Source organism: Heliangelus exortis, chromosome 2 (assembly GCF_036169615.1).
Source record: "Heliangelus exortis chromosome 2, bHelExo1.hap1, whole genome shotgun sequence".
Taxonomy (NCBI): Eukaryota; Metazoa; Chordata; class Aves; order Apodiformes; family Trochilidae; genus Heliangelus; species Heliangelus exortis.
This window is the reverse complement of record NC_092423.1, coordinates 39,526,920-39,547,739: the sequence shown is the minus strand read 5'-3', so window position 1 is coordinate 39,547,739 and position 20,820 is coordinate 39,526,920. Positions and strand designations below refer to the sequence as shown.

Below are 20,820 nucleotides of genomic sequence, written 5' to 3'. Positions count from 1 at the left end.
CTGCTAACTGCACACACCCTTTTTCAGCTCAGTTTGAAGGCAAGATTTTAAAATCCCGATACCTGAACAGCATCTCTAAATCTAACACCTTAAAATCTCTTCTGGGTGGAGGTTATCTCCAATTTAAGGTAGCTACACCAGTCTGGCAGAGGTTTTGGTCCCTGCCTACTGGCCTGTGTGCACTGCAGAGGCTCTTAAGGACCCTCAAAGCCCAGTTCAGATGAAGAACCAACAATCAAAAGCAACTTCCACAGTGCAGAGCTTCTGTAGCCTCTTAGCTGCCTGAATCCCACCATCTTATTAAAGGAAAAGACTTAAGTGATTAAATGGACCTTTTCCATGTACGTTGTTGTAGTGGCCTGCAGTGGCCACAGAGAGGCTCTTTTCTCCCTTGAGGAATTAAATGTGCCAAGCCGCAGCCCCAGCCCTGGTTGAGGCAGGAGGAGAGTTCTCTGTGCTGAAACACAGGAGCCGCGCTTCAGCGAAAACTGGAGATGCACTGGGCACCGTCAGTGGAAAGTTAAGGGAAATACAGCACCGGTTTCTAGCCCTTGAGACATGCCCAAACATCCCCCCAGGTCTTCTCCCACAGAATCTCCACCTTCAAAACACACTCACCTTTTCTACTCCAACTTTTCAAAGAAAGGCTATAGGCTATATGAACTCATTATATATTTTCTTAGCATTAGAGGACTTGACCTAAAAGCTTAAAAATTATGTGGAAAGATCTTGATCGTTCTGCAACAACAATAAAAAGGGTTGACAGCAAAGACTAAAGTGGAATGTAAGGACTTACTGTAGGGGATGTGTGTCTTGGCATTTGCGCCACGGATCATAAGGTGCAGCTGTATTTAGCTCAAGTCACATTTAACTTATTTTTTGCAACAGCAAAATTAACTTTCTTGCCTTCTGTCATATTTCCACTTAAAATGATCAACATCTTCCTCCTGCATAAAAAAAAAAAAAAAAAAAAAAAAAAAAAAAAAAAGCTGTCAGTTTATCAGATTCTGTACCAACCGTATCAGATTCTAGTTCATCTGCACTTTTGAAAGAAAACTGATGTTTTGTTGGAATTCTAGGTGCAAGAAAATGCTAGGAGCATTGTAACACACCCATTGCATAGTATCACACTGGACAAAAAAAAGGGAAGTGTCATCCATGATAACAGAGAAATGAGAAACTGAACCCACCACACACTCAGTTATCACTGACTAAGTGACACGTTCAGGGTCTGCCCCAACAGCCTTATGCCTTGTAAATGCCAAAACAAGCCTGAAACACTCAGATAAGTGATGAGAAGTCATAAAAGGCCTTTTTGGAGGACGGGGAGAACACAACAGCTGGAAAAGATACTCTAGCATGTGCGAGGGTAAGTTCGGGTAGTGCCTAAGTAGAAGTGCTGTAGGAAATGCAGTTCAATAGGTGGGAAAGTAGAGGCATTGGGTAGGTATTTAGACACCAGGTGGATTGTAGTAATTTATTATTATTATTATTATTATTATTATTATTATTATTATTATTATTATTATTATTATTATTATTTGATTCCAAAAACCAGAAGGAGGGGGGAGAAGAATATTTACTACCAAAGGCTGGTAGAAAATTGCATTGCATTTTCACATTATTCTTTACTTTGTTTGGGTGAGGTTTTTTTCTCCTCAGCTACTGTACTTTCTAACTCATCTCTATTTCTAGCTCGTTCCAGCAACCCAAGGCTACCGCTCCCCTCGGACACGCAGGAAGTTCCCAGCGCACAGGTGGGTGCCCGGCTCCGCGGAGCGGTGCTTGGCGGGGCGGTGCTGAGGTGCGGGGGTTCCGGAGTGCGGAGGTGCTGGGATTTCGGTTTGCTGGGGTGCCGGCGTGCGGAGATTTCGAGTTGTAGGGGTGCCAGGGTGAGAGATGCAGGGTCCCAGGATGCCGGAGGGCCGGGATGCCGGGGTACGGGGGGTGCCGAGGTGCGGAGTTGTCCAGGAGAGGGGTTGCCAGCGTCTCGCCATGCGGAGGTGCCCGTCTCCCTGTCCCGCGTCCCCGCCTCGACCCAGCACCGCATCACTTCCCCGGGGGAAGGGCCAGTGCCGGGGCTGGAGGGCGGAGGAATGGTGTGCGCAGAGTGGGGCCGGGGCAGAAGGATGGGTTTGTGTGCGGCTGCGGGAGCGGGGACGCCCACACGCAACCCCCGTGGAGTGTCGGCTGGCGGGACAGTGGGGCTGCCGCCGGGCAGCCATGGGTCACCGACTCCCCGAGACTCTTCGGGTTCCGCCGACAGCTGCAAATGCTCTGGCGAGTGCCCTCCTCGGCCCCCGGCCCCCGGGGAGACCGGAGGTGCCCGGCGCTGCCCTCCCCGCCCCGGGAAGGAGGATGAGGCTGTGGCCCGGCGCGCAGGCGGCTGCCCCACGGAGGAGGTGAGGGCGGCGGCGGCGGCGGCAGCGGCGGGACGGCCCGGGAACGGGTGCTGAGCAGTCCGGGTCCCGGCTCCGGCTGAGTGAGGCAGGGGGATGAGGGAAGGTGCGCCCGGGGCGGTCGATCGGGGTGGCGGTCTGGGGATGTAGGTGGGGGGCCAGTTGGGAGGACGCGTAGGGGGACAAAGCTTAGCCAGAGACCCCCTCAAAAAACTGAGGGGGGAGACCTCCAGGAGCCTGAGGGTGGTCGCGGGGTCGCCTGTGCTCTTCCCCCTTCCGTGTGTGTCCCCCTGCCCCTGGGGTCAGGGGCATCGGAGGGGAAGGGAAGCGGCAGTGAAGTGATGCCATGGAGCCAGTGAAGTGACGCCATGGAGCCAGTGAAGTGACGCCATACAGCCTTGTGCTGGCGAAGCACCTGGTGGTGGCGGCTTCCCAAACATCCGAGCGGAGTGAAGCTTTCAGAGCTGCCCCAGCCAGGGCACACGCGTGGCCCCAGCCCCGCTCGTCACCTTCCAGGCCAGGACAGTCACTCCCGCTCGGCATTTTCTCCGGAATCACCTCAGTTTTCTTCGTGCGGGCACAAAGGCAACTGAAGAGTGTCACACGCGGCTGCAGAAATGCAGCTTCCCCGCAGCTGAGGAGAAGAACTGCACCCCTAACCTTGGGGAAAGACAAGTGTATGGCATAGTCTGGTGACTACACTTGTCAGGAATATTTCTTGCACGCTGGGATTCTTACTGTACCAGAGCTAAAAGCTCCAGCCTGGTTGTCTCTGTTTTCCAGTGTGTCACCTTGAAGGGTTTGCTCAGGCGTTAAGTGCCCGGCAGCGGTCCCTGCTCGGTCCCTGCTTGGTGGCACAGCAGGCAGCCCTTACTGCACATCTGTCTGCGTGCACCCACTCAACCCCTCGTCCTGTAGAAGAGCTTGGGCACATCTGTAACTCGAAGATGAGCTGAGCCATTCAGCTGCTGGGACTGCTTTTCTGAGCTAAGTCACCTAGTGGGCATAGAGCTTCATTTTTCCGGGGTAGTTTATCATCTGAGGCTTTTGTCATACACTGTACGGATACAAAGGATATGACAATGTCAAGATGATGACTTTTTTACTCAGGTGTTCGTTACATTTTGAAATATACATTGAACTACCAATATTTTTCAAGTTGCTTTTGAAGCATTATGAATAACTGATTTGTACTATGAATTAATGGACCAGCATCTAACAGTTATTAAATTTGTCTTGTGTAGTAGGTTTTCCTTTTTCCTGCTTCCTTTCCTGTTTCCTCTTTTTGGGATTTTTTTTCCCTGACTCCCCATGTAGATTGATTCTTCTTTTTTTTAAAGAATATCTATAAGGGAATATCTTGTTTCTGTGGAGAGAAGGTGAATCATTTCTTTGCTAAATGCATGTCTTGGGCCTCTCTCTTTGCTAAATGCATGTCTTGGGCCTCTCTCTTAAGTAAATTTTATTTAAATGAAAGAAAGATTGGAGTAAGATAAGAGAGTATTAAGTTCCTGACTGAAAATGTAAATAGACTTCTTAGTGAAAACCCCCATGTCTCTTCCAACAGACTCTTTGAAGTGTATGGCAGTTCCAAAAACATGAAACAAAAAGGGAAATGTTGATCTTCATTTTTAAAGTGACCTCTGTAGGTTTGAATAAAGCCACTCGTGCTGTCAAAATGTTATTGTAACTGCAGAATAGATTTCAAAGCAGTTTAGCTGATTTATAACCTTCATTTTGCCTTTTGTAAAAATAGACCCAAGCTATTTTCAATGGTTCTCCTATCGGCGCTAGATCAGGACGAGGAGTCTGTGTATAGAGATGAAAGTGATTGCTTTGTTCTGCCTCATACTGTGGGATTGTGTGGCATTCTGAAAAGTTAGCAGCTGGATTCACACACCCCTGGATTAATTTTATTCACTGGGCTCCAGTCGCTGCTGAGAACATTGCCAGCAAGCTGCTGATCCTCATCCTCAGGGAACTGGGATTTTAAGCCACTCTGGAAGACAACTGCAGATGAAAAAGAAAATTAATTCAGTGGCTGAAGCATGCTGTTGGAGCATGCTAAGCTGTGTGGTGTTGCCTGGCCTATTCTTTTGTTGCATGCTAAGATGAGATGTAGTGCAGTGTTAAGACAGCCTGAGCACTTTGTCTTTGACAATTAGTAAAGCAAACAGGTGAGTTCCTACACTCAGCTTGCTGCCCAAAAGACTGGGATCAGCCCTGGCCCTTTCATTCACCACATCCCCAGCAAACTATTTCATTCAGTCTCTTTCTGTAATCAAACATAAGTTTGCTGATGAAATGTAATCCCCACAGTATTTTGCTGCCTTAGTAATAAAAATACCAAAATATATTTCTTCTGAAACACATCTTTTAATGGAGAAAATAATCATATGAACTCAAGAGTCTTTCTACCTGTTTTCTTAGATGGATGTATGTAATGGAACCAGTGATAAAGTATTTGTACCACAGAAGAGACCTTTTAAATTTTTTTTTGTTCTGAATCCTATACATAATTCGCTACCCTGCATTACTTACAGTGGGTCATAGTGGTTACTTGGTAGAAGATATGCTCATATATCTTAGGATATTAATTTACTGCCCCTGTGCTATTCTAATCTGGGTCAACTACAGAATCAGAGCTTGTAGGTTTAGTTCTCATAGAGTTTAAGATTGAGACTAAGGTACCAGGGCTCTTGCATGGGAGCCATGAGCTACATCTTCAGTGGAAAAAACCAAAACAACAAAAGCAATAAACTTCTTTAAATAACCAAGAAAATATGCATCAGTGCATGCAAAGAATAATTTCCCTAGTACCACTAGTGCGTTACCACTGGCAGAATACCCCGGACCAAGATTTTAAGTGTTACTGAGCATATGTGGTAAGGAAATAGAGAAAAAGTGTAAGAGTGGACCTTGCCTTTTCTTTGGAGTGATTATTTCTCATGGGTTTTGGTTTTTTTTCAGACATAACAACACTGTGCAGCACCTAGTCTCCCTTTTCACAGTTTACTGGGAAAAAAATGGAAAAAAAAAAAGACAGATTGCCATCTTGCAGCACCTATTTAATGCCAACATCCATTATTGAAAAAATTGGTCCCTAAATTTTTTTCCTACTCACCTATTCACACACGTTGGTCACACTGAGTAGGCCATATATGAGTAGGTCACATTGACTTACACAGGTAAACTTAGACATGTCTGCTTACTTTTTCCCAACATGCTTGTAAACTATCATTGGATTGCTCAAGCAATAGCAAGAGAAATGCTAAGTTGTGACACTGTATGCCTGTGTAAATTTTTGAAGCTTTTAAGCATAGAAATAGGAAAAGAAAAAAGTACAGAAAAAAGACATACAGCTGGCACCGGGTAGAGGTCTGATGCTAAGGGGGGAAACAGAGAATCCATCCCACAGGCACTATCCTGGGCTGCAGCCCCTGCCCCACTGTGCCAGCTGAGGGCTGCATTTCCCTCAGGCTTCTCACTGTACAGCTGCCCTCACTTCTAAAAGCTTCTATGTTCAACCTCAAACCCAGATGCAAAACAGCAATCCTATGCATGAATACAGCCTGGGAGGAGAAAGGATTGTGGACAGCCCTGAAGAGAAGGACCTGGGGGTGGTGGTGGAGTACAAGCTCAACATGAGCCATCAATGTGCTTTTGCAGCTCAGAAAGCCAACCAGGTCCTGGGCTGCATCAAAAGAAGCACAGAGAGCTGATCAAGGGAGGTGATTGTCCCCCTCTACTCTGCTCTTGTGAGACCCCACCTGGAGTACTGTGTCCAGTTCTGGAGTCCCCAGCATCAGAAGGACACAGAGCTCCTGGGGTGTGTCCAGAGGAGAGCCACTAAAATGACCAGAGGGCTGGAGCACCTCCCCTGTGAAGCCAGGAAAAAAAAATTGGGGTTGTTCAGCCTGGAGAAAAGGAGGCTCTGAGGTGACCTTAAGACAACCTTCCAATATCTGATGGGGGCCTACACAAAAGCTAGGGTAGGGGCTTTTTGCACAAGTGTGTGGCAAGAGGACAAGGGGAAATGGTTTAAAACTTGAAGAGGGGAGATTTAGATTAGATATTAGGAGGAAATTCTTTACTATGAGGGTGGTGAGACACTGGAACAGGTTGCCCAGGATTGTCATTTGTGCCCCCTCCCTGGAAGTGTTCAAGGCCAGGTTGGATGGGGCTTTAGAGCAACCTGGTCTAGCGGTTGGTGTCCCTACCCATGGCAGGGGGGGTTGGAACCAGATGATCTTTAAGGTCCCTTCCAAACCAAACCACTCTATGAATGAGCCTATGAAAATGAAGGAGACCTGTTTTCTTAAGCACCTTAAAAGATGTGGGGAAGTGTGAGGCCACAGTACCACAAGATGTGGCATCCATCCCATGTGTATGGTAACAGTATTCACAAATATATAGGAAGTCTCAAGTACAACAATGTCTTAGCTGAAGATCTTGCAAGACTTAAGAGCTGCCCTCCTTGATTCAGTGGGCTTTTTTCCCCTTTCTCTTTTATGTTTATTCAGTAGTGAGTACATCATCCAATGAGGATATACCAGCAATCAAGAGAGTAATAAGAGAGGGTAACAAGAGAGATAGAGAGAAGGAAAGAAGAGACTCCCTTAGAGAACCCAATGGTGTGTGCTTCACTGACCACAATAGAAAGCATCTTGGGACATCAGAGGCGTAGAAAGAGCTCTTTCATTTTTAATGTGCTCACTGTGAAAGAGTGACTGAATAAACTTAGTAACCTTCCTCGGGTTAACTGTCAGAGATGGTGGATTCTGTAGAATGAAATTAGTTTCTGGTGCAAAACACCAGCACAGGACCAAATGGCTAGAGTATAAAAACTGTTTGTTTTTTGTTTCAGAAGCATTCAGTTTCAAGGGGCTATCAAGCTGTCTTTGGCAAGAAAACCTGTGTCTTGATTGGAATTAGTGGCTATACTATTTCTATCTGTGTCTTCAACTTCTACTGGTCCACGCCTCCATTTGGGAGTAGCTTGGTGTTAATTTTGTGTATGTGCCAGACATGTGGAGTGCACAGTGCATGTGTGCTGTGTTAAGATCTGACACAGACGAGATATGTAAAGCATTCAGGGCTTTTGTTTCTGAAATATATTGGTTAGAAAGGTGCTAACAACTCCCTGCAACAAGTGGAGACAGTGAGTGCCTCTAACAGTGTGTGTTTGGTGGCAGCCCAGACAGTGTTATTAGGGTTTGGAGTAGATGTGTCATAGACACCTGACAGGTGCCACATCTGGGGTCACAGTTATGCCTCATTTGATTTACTCAGTTACATTGCTTTGCCTCATTTTTAAGCCTGGTCATATGTAACATAAAAGTTACTTTGATACTTGGTGTCTCTGATGACCATTCTACCCTCTATGCTTTCTAAACCCTGGCTGCATTTCAGATAATAAAGCACTCTTCCGTTCCTGTGTTTCCAGGTTATTTCATGGCTCATTGTGAATATAGAGATAGAGCAAGAAACATTTTGCTTTTTAGCTGAGAATAAGTAGATATCTACTGGTAAGATTAATTAACATCTCATTTAAAATACACAGGCAAAAAGCAACACCTGTAATCTTAGAGCTGTATGAAAAGAGTTATGCATCATCATATTTAATAATTCATTTTATTGAATCCTGCAAAGTCGTAAAGTGAAGTGAAACTGCTGGTTACATTACTAGAAGCTGTATTTCTTTTGCCTATTTGTACTGGTGTGGGAGAATTTTCTGGAAATGTTAATTATTCAAACCATGGCAAAGACCATCAGGCCCCGTGCCACATCTTTTCAGCTGACAGGAAGGAGAGGGCCAGTTAGAGACAGAAGTGCATTTAATACAGGAGAAGGAAGGTAAGTTCACAGAAAAGCATCTCAAAGGTTAACGACAGTAGTGGAGCAATTTAAAGCTTGACAACTGAAATAAAGAAAATTTAATGGAGAGAAATTACAAGACAGGATACATGAGTAATCAGCACAAAAGATTGCGTCTTTCTGCAAATAATGGTGGTCACACACCTTTGCTCCAGCACTGGGATATTTGTAGAGGTAACAGTGACTGCAGGGGGGGAGAGCTTTGCAGGGGCAGAGACCACCTGCCTCTCAGTGATGCCTGGGCACCCCAGCAAAGCCCCCAGCCTGCTCTGTTCTGCTGCATCTCCAGAGAAAGTTCAGATATTTCTGTGCACTCGTAGCCCTGAGCTACGTAGTTTTAGCCCTGCTTGCCAACTGCACACTGAGCAGTAAGTGAAAACACTTTGCTTGTGCTTTCTGCCGCTCCTACAGAAGGATCTTGCACACTTAACCAGTGCATTGCAGTAGATCTTTTTGTATTTAGATTGTCTTTACATGTTCTGCTCCCAAGGCATTGTTTTATGGCCAACAAATTATATATGGGTATGGGAAACGAGAGGAGGAGATACATCAAAGGATAGTTTGATGTACAATGCGCCCAATTTATGCTGAGATAAATACTCTGATTTACTTTAGTGGAAACTGAAGGCTTTATTTTTAATAGGAAGAATTGTAAGGCTTTATTTTTAGTAAGAAACCTGCCAGAGCAGGCAGTGTCCTTCCAATTTAACACAGACCAGGCCACCTGTGAAATCATACTTTCTCTCACCTCTGTCCCGATTCTTAGACAACCTTCAGTAGCAGATTTGACATAAATTACTATTTTTCATAGGCTTTCTAAAGACTGACAAACTGAACCCCATAGTTGACCCGCACTAAGTTCTTCCTCAGGGAAAAAGCAGATGCACAGTTAGAGCCCAGCCCTTCCGTGGAGAAGGCTGATGGATAATTTGGTAAATCAGACTTAGTCTCAGATTGTGTTCTCAAGCCCATCTGAAACGAGTAAATGACAGAAGCAAGATGAGAATTTTTGATACTTAGATTTGTTTTTCTTGTGTGTGTGTGTGAAAATTAGTGTAAATCTCCTGCCTTGTGCTTGAACAGAAATCCTTCTAAATACAATTTGAAGGTTGTCATCAGGCAGGGCTGCAATTTACAGTTCAATTAACAGCCCGCTGTGTGAGGTGTGAACTTCCACACCCTCCAGTGGTGGAAGTGGAAAGGCTGTTGGAATAAATGGGTTTAGTGGTAAAAGCAAGTCTTACACAGTCAGCAAGAATCAGTCTTTTTCTCTGTACAGAGACCACCCACATGTGATCCTTATCTACCTCTTGGGCTCCTAGTGGTATTGCAGTAACTAAATCACTGTTTCTGCTGCTACCATTAATGTAAAATAAGGAACAGGACAGAAACACCAAGTGTGGCAGTGCATCCAACAAGTAGTATTTACACCTTATCCCTTTTGTCATTAAATGAGAAAGAGAAAGAGAAAGAGAAAGAGAAAGAGAAAGAGAAAGAGAAAGAAAAAGAGGAAGAAAGAGAGAAAGAGAGAGAGAGAGAGAGAGAGAAAGAAAAAAGAACGAAGAAAGAAAGAGAAAAAGGAAAAGATGCATTTTAAAGAACAATTTTGACACCTTGTTGTTTAACAGGACTTGTTTCTTTGTGTCTTCAGGATGTTGAACTGAAAACAAGTCAGGAAGCTTTGGATGGCTGCTGTCCACACCAAGGGGATGATCAGCTGGAACTGCAAGTGGAGGAGGAAGACATGAATCAAGTAAATGTTGAAAAAATAGGAGAACTGTAAAGAGGAAGTGAGAGAGGACATAGCACTTACCACTGAGATAAAAAGTAGTGAAAGAAATCGAATGAATGCTTTTTGAAGGAGTATTTAATTTCCTCTTTTCGTTTGGAGTGTCTCTTGCAAGAGCAGGAAAGGAACAGTGACTTCAGATGACACTTTTAAAAGATGCTCTTGTACACAGTCTCGAAAATTGCACACCAGCACCCACCACTTCCAGTACAGTTTATGTAGTTGAAATTTTGTAAAGTTTACAGAAATCACTTGCAACCAACCATTTTGTGATTTGCTTTTATTTTCTCCATGGTGAAGGTGTTGTGTTTGTGAGCGAGGATTTTCTTTTGGCGTACAAACCCTTGGGATGTGGATTCTAAATTATATTGCTTTCACTATTTATGTAAAGCTTGATGCTCAGATGTAGTATTAACATTTGTGAAACTGGATTGTTCAGATCTTAATATGTGTATTGTAACTAGAAGGCAAAGAAATAGTTTTAATGATGGGTGCACATTGGGTTTCGAACTCTCTGAGAGCTACAAGGAAAAGAGTGTTCACTCTTCTTAAGATCTTATGAGAGATGAGAACATGGGATCCAATTTTGTTGCAAGCACTTCTGTTTGCCACTGCCCTGGTAGCTGGGCCTTGAAAAAATACTTGATTTTCCCCAATGGTAGGTGGGTGCAGCCCACTGGGAAATCCCAGTTCTGCTGTAGTAGAGCAGAGCAAGATTTTCTTGCCATGCAGTTATTCTGCGGATTGCAGCAACATGACACCTCCTCTCAGGCTGAAGGCTTGATGGCAGGGTCAGCAGCAGTATTTCACAGAACTCTGCTCTATTTTTACCTCCTTCTATGTGAAATCCCCGTGCTTTACAAAGTGTTTCTGTTTCTTCTGCCACAGAGCAAGCTCAGCCATGTAGATTCCCTTGTCTCCTTGGACAACTATATAGAGCTTCTGTCATTGCAGATGGAAAACATGCTAGAGGTAAATGGGAAAACACACCTATTGCTGTATGGATTGGGATACAGTCAGTGATTATTTGATAAAGAGTTACCCTGTTTTGTCCAATAAAGAGCCACCAAAAACCAACAATTAATATATCAACAAATCAATGCAGTAAAACTTACCTGAAGATCTACCTTTTACAGCAGCTGTCATTGGCTCCACTAAAAAAAAAAAAAAAAAAAAAAAAAAAAGAAATGCCCAGTAATATGCCTGGGATTTGATAACTGCAAAATCCTGTCTTCTCTGTGACCTGGTGTTCAAAGTTGGCTGGAGCCACTGGGCAACTTAATTAGTTCAACTAGTAATTCCCTTTCTGAAACCTAATGCCAATTTATATTTGTACATCAACTCTTGATGTGTTTCTTTGGAACAACACTGAGTTATGAAGCCCTAGCAGCTATTAAACATTTGCAGCCAAAGATTAGAGTTGCCAGAAATACTGCATCAGATGCTCACAAGGATACAAACAAGAAAAACAAATACATCTTTGCTTCAGATCAGGTCAAGTCTGCATTAGAAGCAAAACCATTCTGTTTTATTTTGCTATCTTCTGGTCTTCTGATACTGCTGTTTACTTTCTGGGTGCCCATCTTCACCAAAAGAAGAGTTTTTATCCCAGTTGGAGTCTCCTTCCTCTCTCGTAGCTCAATTATGAACCATAAAGCTATTCCCTATATTCCATTTTTGCAATACTCCAAGGGTATCTTGCACATGCTTCCCATTGAAGGAGCCTTACAAGGTCATTAGTATTTTATGTATCACTTCATGTTTATCTCTGGAACACAAAATTCTGGGAATCTCTAAGTCGGATAGTGCTTCCCAGATCATAAATTAGGTCCTCCTCTGTTCCACTTTGTAATGGATTCCGTGCTAACAAGGTGCAGGATTTCAGGTTTCATTTTCTCTGATCTTTCCGTAAATTTGAAAGGAATTCATCTACAGCCTTTGTAGAGCCATAACAATACACAGTTGTGTATTTTATTCTGTGATTTAATACTATTAATGCACTGCCATCTTGTGACAATTTATCTGTTGAAAATGGATTGCTTGGGTTTTTTAGGTACCAACCCCTTAGTGTGGAGGATTTTGTAGTTAACATGTTAAGAATATTTTTTTTTCAAGGGCTTAACTGAAAATACCAGCTATATCTGTTAGACTACAGAAACTCTAGTACAAAGTAACTCCTTAGCAGATATAAGGCAAGACTTCCTTCTGCTACCCAAGCTTCCATAGCATAGTAGAGAGCTTAAAACACTCTGGTCCCTATGGTGCCTCATTCCTCCTCTGCAGAAAGGGCTTTTTATTTTGTTCAATGAACTGCAGTCAGAAAAGTCCTTTCCTGCACCACAGTGGGAATGCTCAGCTACAAAAGAATCATATCATGCTTCTTACTTCAGGTATTCACATTCTCAAGTTTTTTGTGTCCATGTATTTGACTACTTCTCAGCAAGTGCCCTGACATAAATAAGTGCAGTGGCTTTGTACTTCTAGGACCCAGCAATCAGTACTTAATGCTACTGCAGCACTTATTTATGCTTTGGACTTCAGGGCTGAGGGATCATACAGCAGCTTTATTGTTGTAAAGAAAAACTGAGTAGTAATTTGAAGTCAAAAGACAACAGCAGAAGGTATCACTTCAGAAGGTATGAGGGGAAATTATATTTCCTCCAATGCCAATTAGTAAAGGAGTTGAGTTGAAATCTGAACACAACAGACCTCAGTTAAGAAGGAGCTAAGTCAAATGTGGCAGCTCATAGCCCCCAAAGCTCTATAAACCATGAGAGAAAAGCAGTGAGAATGTGCTAGCATGACCTTAACATTCCTGTCCTCCTCCCCTCTTTTCATACGCTGTTGTCACCAGTTAGGTCCTGCCAGGGAGCTATTTCTCTTTTTTACAAGGTTAATTTTTTAACAGTTTAGCACCTTGAACCAGCTCACCCTGGAATCAGATAATGATCAAAACCACTACCAGAGAAGGGGGCAAGGACCTTTTCTTAGCCCACATCAGATGAATGCAAAGGTGGTAGTTTGATGTACATGTAGCAACAGTCCCATTTCCACTTCTGAACACTTGTCCCACACCATCCTCAGAGAGTCTTCCTCCCCCTCTCATTCCTTCAGTCACTTTTCTTCTATACCCTTCCCACTTCCTCTTGCTGTGTGCCAGGGAGGTTATGCTGGGTACAAATGGCAAACAGTACTCAGGATAGAAGAGTTTAATGAACAGAATTTTTACTTTAATAGATTCTAATAGTGGAATAATAAAAATAAATCGATGAAGACTGCATAGGTGAGGACTGTAGAGGTGTTCATTTTATAAAAGATCCCATTTTTCCTCCCCCCATCATCTTTTAGGCAAGTTTACTGGAAGATACACAAGTTACCACTTCTAGTAAAGGCCAAGACCCATCATCCTCACAGCACAATATAAGTGTGATGCAGACACTTTGCCACTGTTTCAGTCCTCATGACGCCACACCAAGAGCAGACCACCCCACTCAATCACATTCAGAAACAAGACATTTGCAAAGGCATCAGTTTTTTCCTCAGCAAAGCTCTAATATTACAAAACCAGAATCACTATTTCATGGGTCAAATTCGACAGGGCTGGTTTCAGCTGCTGACATTAGAAACCTATTGACCCATGATGATAATTTTGATGAAATTAAACTCCTGTCTTTGGCTCTGGAGGAAGGCTTTGATCCTACAGAAGCTTTTCAGCTCTTTGAAGAACCTGGCTCAGATCTGGGACTGTTTTTGAATTCAAGTCACAGCACTGCCTCTTATTCAGTCTGCAGTGCAGGTGCTGTTGGGCACAGCAGTGATGTTAAACCTGTTTCTTTGCATGGCTTTGGAGCTGTTGGTGGCCATAGCCAAGAACACAGTAAAAACAGTCATGTAGAATATCCAGGTGATTCAGAGCATTTTAGAGAAGCCACACCTCAGCAGTTTCTTCATAACCACACTCATGATCAACTGCTAAGCCAAGCAGCATCCACTCCAGAGCATCACAAGCAGACATGGATGAAGAAGCCAAATGACATAAAGGATAAGTGTCATAATTCTATCAATATAAACCTCAGCAGCAATGAACACTGTGCAAAAGCTCTGAAAGTACCATTTTTGGCAGACGAAATTGTGAGCATGCCTGTCGACTCTTTCAACTCCATGCTAGCAAAGAATCATCTTACAGGTACTCAGGTATCACTTCTACGTGACATCAGACGAAGAGGAAAAAACAAAGTTGCTGCCCAAAATTGTCGTAAACGTAAACTTAATGCAATTCTTAGCTTGGAAGAAGATGTAAGTAGCCTTCAAAGACAAAAGGAGAGCCTTAAAAAGGAACACTCCCAGCATAGCAGATCCATCAACCAGATGAAGCAGAAGTTAAACAAGTTGTACCGTGACATTTTCAGGAGACTGAGGGATGACCAAGGCAGACCTGTCAACCCATGGAAATACATCATTCATTGCAGTAGTGATGGCAGTGTTCTCATAATGCCCAAAAACTTGACCAAATCACAACAGAGACAAAAGAACAAAAAGGAGCAGAATCAAAATTAAGATGGCTGAAGATTGCTTAGGTTCAGTTTTCCCTGGAAGGGTATTTGTATGAAGACTGAAGTCAGACAATACAGAAAACATTGCACTTGAGGAGGAAGACTGCACGTTCAAGGATCTGGCAAACCCATCCAACTGTTCTCTGTTAGAAGGTCAATCAGCTCAGGCTTCTGAATAAAGAAATCAGCTTAGTTTTAATGGTAATTAAAGAAGATAGTAATCAGTACAAGTGTAGTTGTATAGACCTCTGTAAAACTAGAAATTTAATTTCTGGTGATAGGGGAGAGTATTAGTGGGCAGAAAAAGGAAAAGTTCTAGACAGGGAAGTAAAATGTGTTTCAGTATTGAATATTTGATTCTTCATACACAAAATTACCTTGGTTTCTTTTCCTTTTTTTAGCACTGAAAAGTTGTAGCTCAATTTCATCTTCACTGTAGACTCACTGTGGATTTATGTATTCCTAAGAGATACTCTGTGCTTTGCATTTGTTCAGAACTGATCTGTTTATAATGAGAGCAAGACTATTGCAGTTTTCCTCACTACTTACACCCTCATAGCTCCAAGCAAAGATAATGTACCAGTTAATTTAACAACTCATACAGCAGATTCTGAAAAATAATTACTATTTGATTCAATATTGTCTTACCTTCCTCGTTTGCAACTGAATCATTCTCAATTTTCTTTCATTAAAATGTGTGATGGTGAATGAGTTCCTGATGTTTCCTTGTCTGTGATATATTCACTTGTGTACCTTCCCTTTTCCCCCCTTCCTCAAGAAGTACTAAATTTTGTTGTAGCTCTTTAACCCAACTTTTCTTTTTTAGGTATCTTCAATATGATGACTTAAATACTGATTTTACATTTCCACCAGATCTTTAAAGTAAATTAAACTGAACCACATTACTATTTATCTGCACTTGTGACAATAAGGCTACACTCAGTGGCTTTGAATGAAGAGCTTTTAGTTTTGGTATTTATTTATACAAGGAAAGAAGACACTTTATTCACTCCCAGGCTTATTCACAACAGATTATCCTTTTCTGTCACACAACGTGAAGAGTCTGAAAAAAAGATGGCTTAAAAGATATGTAACGAATTATAAGGAACAAATGTTAGAGGCATCCTAGGTTTGTGAGATATTATAATAATTACTACTATTAATAACTAGATAGCAACAAATACTTTTTTACCTTTTATAAAGAAACTCCATAAAACTTGTATTAAACAATATTATTGGTCACAGCATGACGACAACATGGCAACTTCATGGTCAGGTAGGCTTAAAAAAAAGCACGCCACGAAACACATAAAAAACTACACATATATTCAATACAAGTTTAAATATCACATTGCATCTTCTAAAAAATAACACTGTGCCATTAGCATGCAAATCTAGTTTGCACGTGCTTACAGTAACTGGTAGCCTCAGGTAGCATTTTCTAAAAAGGGAATGCTGGCAAAATGCAGTAAATTGCTGTTAATGAAATAAGCAAGTTTGAACTGTTTGCATTTTATATTAAAAGGTTTCTTTCAATAAATGTGTGTATCTGTTCTTTTATTTATCAGTTTTACCACAGCCTCCAATTGATTCAGAACCAAAACTTTTTTTTAGTGGAGCCTGAAATTTCTGGTTGGTTAAGCATCAGTGTGAAGTGTTTACATCCTAACTGGTATTCACAAGGAACTGGACTCACTAGTTTATGAACTTCAGCCAGAACACATCCCAGGTAACAGATACATACAACAAACAGTGAATTTAACTTCTAGTTGCAGGGGAGAAAAAATATCCATGTTTTGAGTGGTCTTCTAAATTAAATTATAAATTCTAAAGTCTACATATGTAGCTTTTGCAGGAGCAGGGCTTTAGGTCTACTTCTACAGCCTGTGTGTGCAAATTCTGACAGTTATCAAATTAGGCCACTAATAAAACCAGCAGCCCATGTTATTTCTGCTTTAGAGCCTCGTAACACAAGTTTCTACAGTCCCGTAAGAGAGAGAAGGTGGAAAGAATAAAATAAAGAGGTTAAAGAGGTTAAACCTTCTGAGGCCCACTTCCTCAGCAGAACTGGAGTGAGCTCCAACGCCTCTTGTAAAACCAGCTACCACTGAAACAAATGCACATTTGGCTGCTATATGGTTGCACTTTGGCACATGGTGAAAATAAACAGAACATTACAACTGTCAGAGCAATCCCAAGCGAAAGAAAACAGTGTACTCTGGCTGAATGCTATAAAATGAACACCCAAACCCCAACCTGTTACTTGCAAATTTGAAATCTGAAAGTAGCACGGACTCTCCTCAGCTAATTCCACTCCAGTTACTGCTCAGCAACTGTATTTCTTAAAGAAAATTTATGCAAAGTAGTTGTCGTACAAAACTCAGGTAGTAACTATACCCCTACAAAATCAGGTGCATTACTAATTTTGGGTGGACTGCGAGTTACAATAGTACTGATGACAGACACAGTCTGGATGTAGTACATAATTTTCTAAAACCTTCAGCTACCTACCCACAGAAAAGACCACACTATAGGCAGAATTTGTAATTTATTTTCAATTTTAGTAGACTGCCAGTTTTTACATAAAACTGATGACAGAACCAAACAAAAAAAACCCACCAAAAACCAGAACACAAGCAAAAAATGCAAGATCCCCAAATACTGCTTTGTCTTGGCTACACATTACATTTCCATATATTTTGTTGTGAGTGAAGGTAGACAGATCAGGTTAATAGCAACCTTTCCTTCCAAGGTAAAGACATCCTGATGCTCAACCTATACACAAAAAGGAGAAACTGTGTGTTGGAGCTACTTGAGAAAACAAAGATTGTTGCAGAACATTTCCAAGTGAAATGGTTGTAAAAGGTGGGAGACTCCCCCAGCTGAAGTCTATCTCAAGTCCATCTCATCTTTCTTACTGGTCAGTTTTCAAGAAACCAAACCCTAAGCACACAAATCGAGAACTATACTGTATAAAAACAGGCTGCAAAATCAAGATGTGGAGCCAAACGCCTGGTGAAAATTGTTGTGACTGCATTGTAGCCTACTTAGCACTGACACAGAGAAAAGCTTTCCTGTGAAGTAGAAACAGTGAGAACACTTCAAAGAATTGTTACACTGCTAGAAACCCACAGAGCTAGGGACCACTGAGTTGTTGATACTAGCAACAAAAATAACGCAAATACCTGTGTGGGAGTTCTCACTAAAATACTGTTCCCATGGGAAAGCTAATGAATAGTTTGTATGTGAGTGGTAAACTGCATTTTTTTTACATTAATCATGAAAGGTTATCTGCAAGTTAGAATGAAGGTGAGATCGATTTAGAGAGAAAAACACTGGGTAGTGGGGAAATCACAAAGCATAAACTTCCCCAACACTGCATGCAGCAGCACAGGTGGGCACTACAGAACCAAGAGCTCCTCTCAGACCTCTTCTACAGCATTGCTCATTAGAAATGAACACGTATTTCACACTTTATTAGAATATTGTAAGCATGGTTTATAGAAGGTAAGGCTGAACATTCACACACAGCAAACGAGCCCTCAGAAGACACGTAGCACAACTCTGAATGACCACTGACAGTGCTGCACTTAAGTGCAGCTTTAGCTTCATGTTCTGCTTTTATTCAATATACTTTGCTTTTTACAGAAGCTAGATTTTACAGATTTTGTGGCTATTCCTGCTCAACAGCTTACAATCTAGTTTTAGAAGGGGTAAACTGCAGTAATGAACTTGTAAGAAGATACAAAAGAACTTCATCAAGAGTAGTCTGTTAACAGCTCAGTCTTTATCCCAGATATAGTCACATTTGGGTATTATGGGAGATGGAAGCACAGTTCTAACGGGACAATCTTGAGGACAAGTGAGGGAGAGGCCTATAAAGGAGGCAACAGGACACTCAGCACCAGGTTCTAGTGAAAACCAGATTTATTTGGTTTAACAGAGATGACACCCGTAACCATGTGAAGTTGCGTAGCATACCTTGTAAAATCACTGCAACTTGTTACCTCCCTATATAGCTACTAGAACTCCATTAAATGCACCAGCCATTTTCATACGAGAATGCCTCAAAACGCTCATTGAGAAAGAGAAGACCAAGCAGGAGGGAGTGAAGGAGTGAGGGGGGAAATCATGTGCTGTTGAGAAGTCTGGGAGAAGAGCAGTTATCTAGGACTTGCCCACAAAATCACCTTTCTGGTACAATGAAGCAGCATAGGAGGTCACAGAAGCTGCTTTGTAAACTACATGGTCCCCAAACATCTTTGACCCTAATCCATTCACAGCAGTCCCTCAGGAAATCCACATAGCCAAGGAAGTTAAACACAGTTGACTCTAACTGTTGACAAATAAACCATTAGTGTTTACATACACTGGAATAACTTCTGCTGCAATGCAAATAAACAGTCTGCAATGAACTCAACTGTTAAAAGGGAGCGTTCATCAGGGCAAAATGGATCAGCATCACCCAGAACACCCCGGTGTTACACTCTATGTGTTTTAAGGGAGGAAAGTAACACTGTGGCACTCCACTTGCATCTGCAACAGTACAGGCATAGCGAGCATACTGCTCCCGTGTCCTCAGCAAACCATCCTTTCACAAACGTACCCAAGATGCCAAAACCAAGTCACCTGACAGCAGCTTCAAAATTCCCACTGAATTCCTGTGTCCAAGTTTTTCTTCCCCGGAACATGTATGATTTTGCCCCCTTTATAAATGCAAGTCAAACGCTCTGGTTTGTTTGTTGTTGGTTTTTTGCTTGGCTGGGTTTTTTTCGGGGGGAGGGGACAGGGCCATGTCTGTTCCCAGACCCATTACCAACAGGTTACCTTGTCTTTCACATTATTGCCTCGGTTTGCAGAATTAAGTGTTTGTTGGGGGCAAGCTGGGCCTGGTATTGACAATCTGATCCTGTTAGTACCCTGAAACACACCGTGACTGGCAAAGTTACCCTTACTTTGGAAACAGAAAATCTGTAGTGCGACCCAACTTCTTAGAAATAAAAAAAGAGGAAAAGTATTCCTTGTCTACAAGTTCAGGACCAGTAATTAACCACACACACACTCACTGACTTTTTTTTATTCAAAGTTGCTGGCTTTCAGTAGGAGCTTTACTCTGAACAGTGAGTTTTGTCACTGAATTCATCAGTAAATATTGTGATTGTCACTTGCTTCATTCTTAAGAACATGCTGAGAAAGAAAAGTGATGGAAGTTCAACAGCAGGGCAACAGGAAACTCATTAAGTACTCCAAGCTTTCAATACTTTAAACATCCAGTAACTTATTTTGCGTACTGTTGTCCCTAACATGCTCCCTTTCCCCATCACCAGCGTATCAAAATGAAAACAACCTCGTTATGGAAAAATAATGTACTTATTTAAAATAAATTTTAAACCTTGTTGCAGAACTACTGGAAGACTGTAAATGCACCAAACAGAAAGAGAGAATAATTACTCCTGTTTAAAGTGGTTGTGTTGTTTTTGTTCAATGTGGACTTGACAACTGTAAAGAAAAAAAAAAAAACGTTCATTATCTAAATCTAAGTTGCAGGGAGCAAGGCAAATTCCTCATCAACTGGTCAACTCATTCTGCTGGAAAGAAGAAAGTAAAGCACATATTGGGCATCTTCATTTTCTGCTTCCATTGCAGCCCAGCAGTTACCTATGCAAATATTTCAAAGTTCAACTTAAGAAACAGGAAAAAAAAAAAGCATGTGAATCTTTATACAATTTTTGAATTACATGAAGAAGGTTAAAGACATGATTCTGACGAAGCTAAGCATATACATTTCAAGTATAGAATAAACCATGTGTTTAGGTAACAGGTTAGAACAGAACAGACTGAAGATAACATCCCTCAAATACATTCCCAAACTGAACCTTTCCCAAGCTCACACTTGGGAGTTGGGTTTTGTTTATTGTTCTGTAATTTTTTTGTTGGCTTTCTCCCCCCAGAAGATGCAGCTATCAGTAATGCAGTTCTGGTAAGGCAGGAACTCTGCATTCCCATTCAGTCTCTCTCTCTCTCTTCATGCTAAAAGCTCTTTAGAGGTAGAAAGGATAAAGCTATTGTCCTATCACATTTTTGACAAACTGTTTTAAGTGCTTAGTTTCTTTAAAAGGAAAGAAGGAGGTATTTTTATAGTGATATAGAACACATCCAAAAAGCTATTTTAAAACAATTGTGTCCAACAGCAAAAACATGA

General features: G+C 41.9%; 1 protein-coding gene and 1 long non-coding RNA gene across 2 annotated transcripts; one reads left to right on the top strand and one right to left on the bottom strand.

The window, feature by feature from the left end:
• Positions 1 to 577: 577 nt before the first annotated feature.
• On the top strand, positions 578 to 14,933 carry NFE2L3 (NFE2 like bZIP transcription factor 3). Its single transcript, XM_071735655.1, has 5 exons — positions 578 to 1,369; positions 1,696 to 1,757; positions 9,928 to 10,029; positions 10,954 to 11,037; positions 13,414 to 14,933. The coding sequence occupies exons 1-5, from the start codon at positions 1,360 to 1,362 to the stop codon at positions 14,620 to 14,622; spliced, it is 1,467 nt and encodes a 488-aa protein (XP_071591756.1). The 5' UTR covers positions 578 to 1,359; the 3' UTR covers positions 14,623 to 14,933.
• LOC139792416 (uncharacterized) lies at positions 8,020 to 10,030 on the bottom strand. Its single transcript, XR_011724263.1, has 2 exons — positions 9,890 to 10,030; positions 8,020 to 9,248 (listed from the first exon to the last, which is right to left on the bottom strand). It is a non-coding gene; the product is annotated as an uncharacterized lncRNA (long non-coding RNA).
• Positions 14,934 to 20,820: the final 5,887 nt, after the last annotated feature.

Coding starts and splice junctions, on each gene's coding strand:
- NFE2L3 (XM_071735655.1), top strand. Junction 1,758..9,927: donor AGGAAGTTCCCAGCGCACAG/GTGGGTGCCCGG, acceptor TTGTGTCTTCAG/GATGTTGAACTGAAAACAAG. Junction 11,038..13,413: donor AGATGGAAAACATGCTAGAG/GTAAATGGGAAA, acceptor ATCATCTTTTAG/GCAAGTTTACTGGAAGATAC.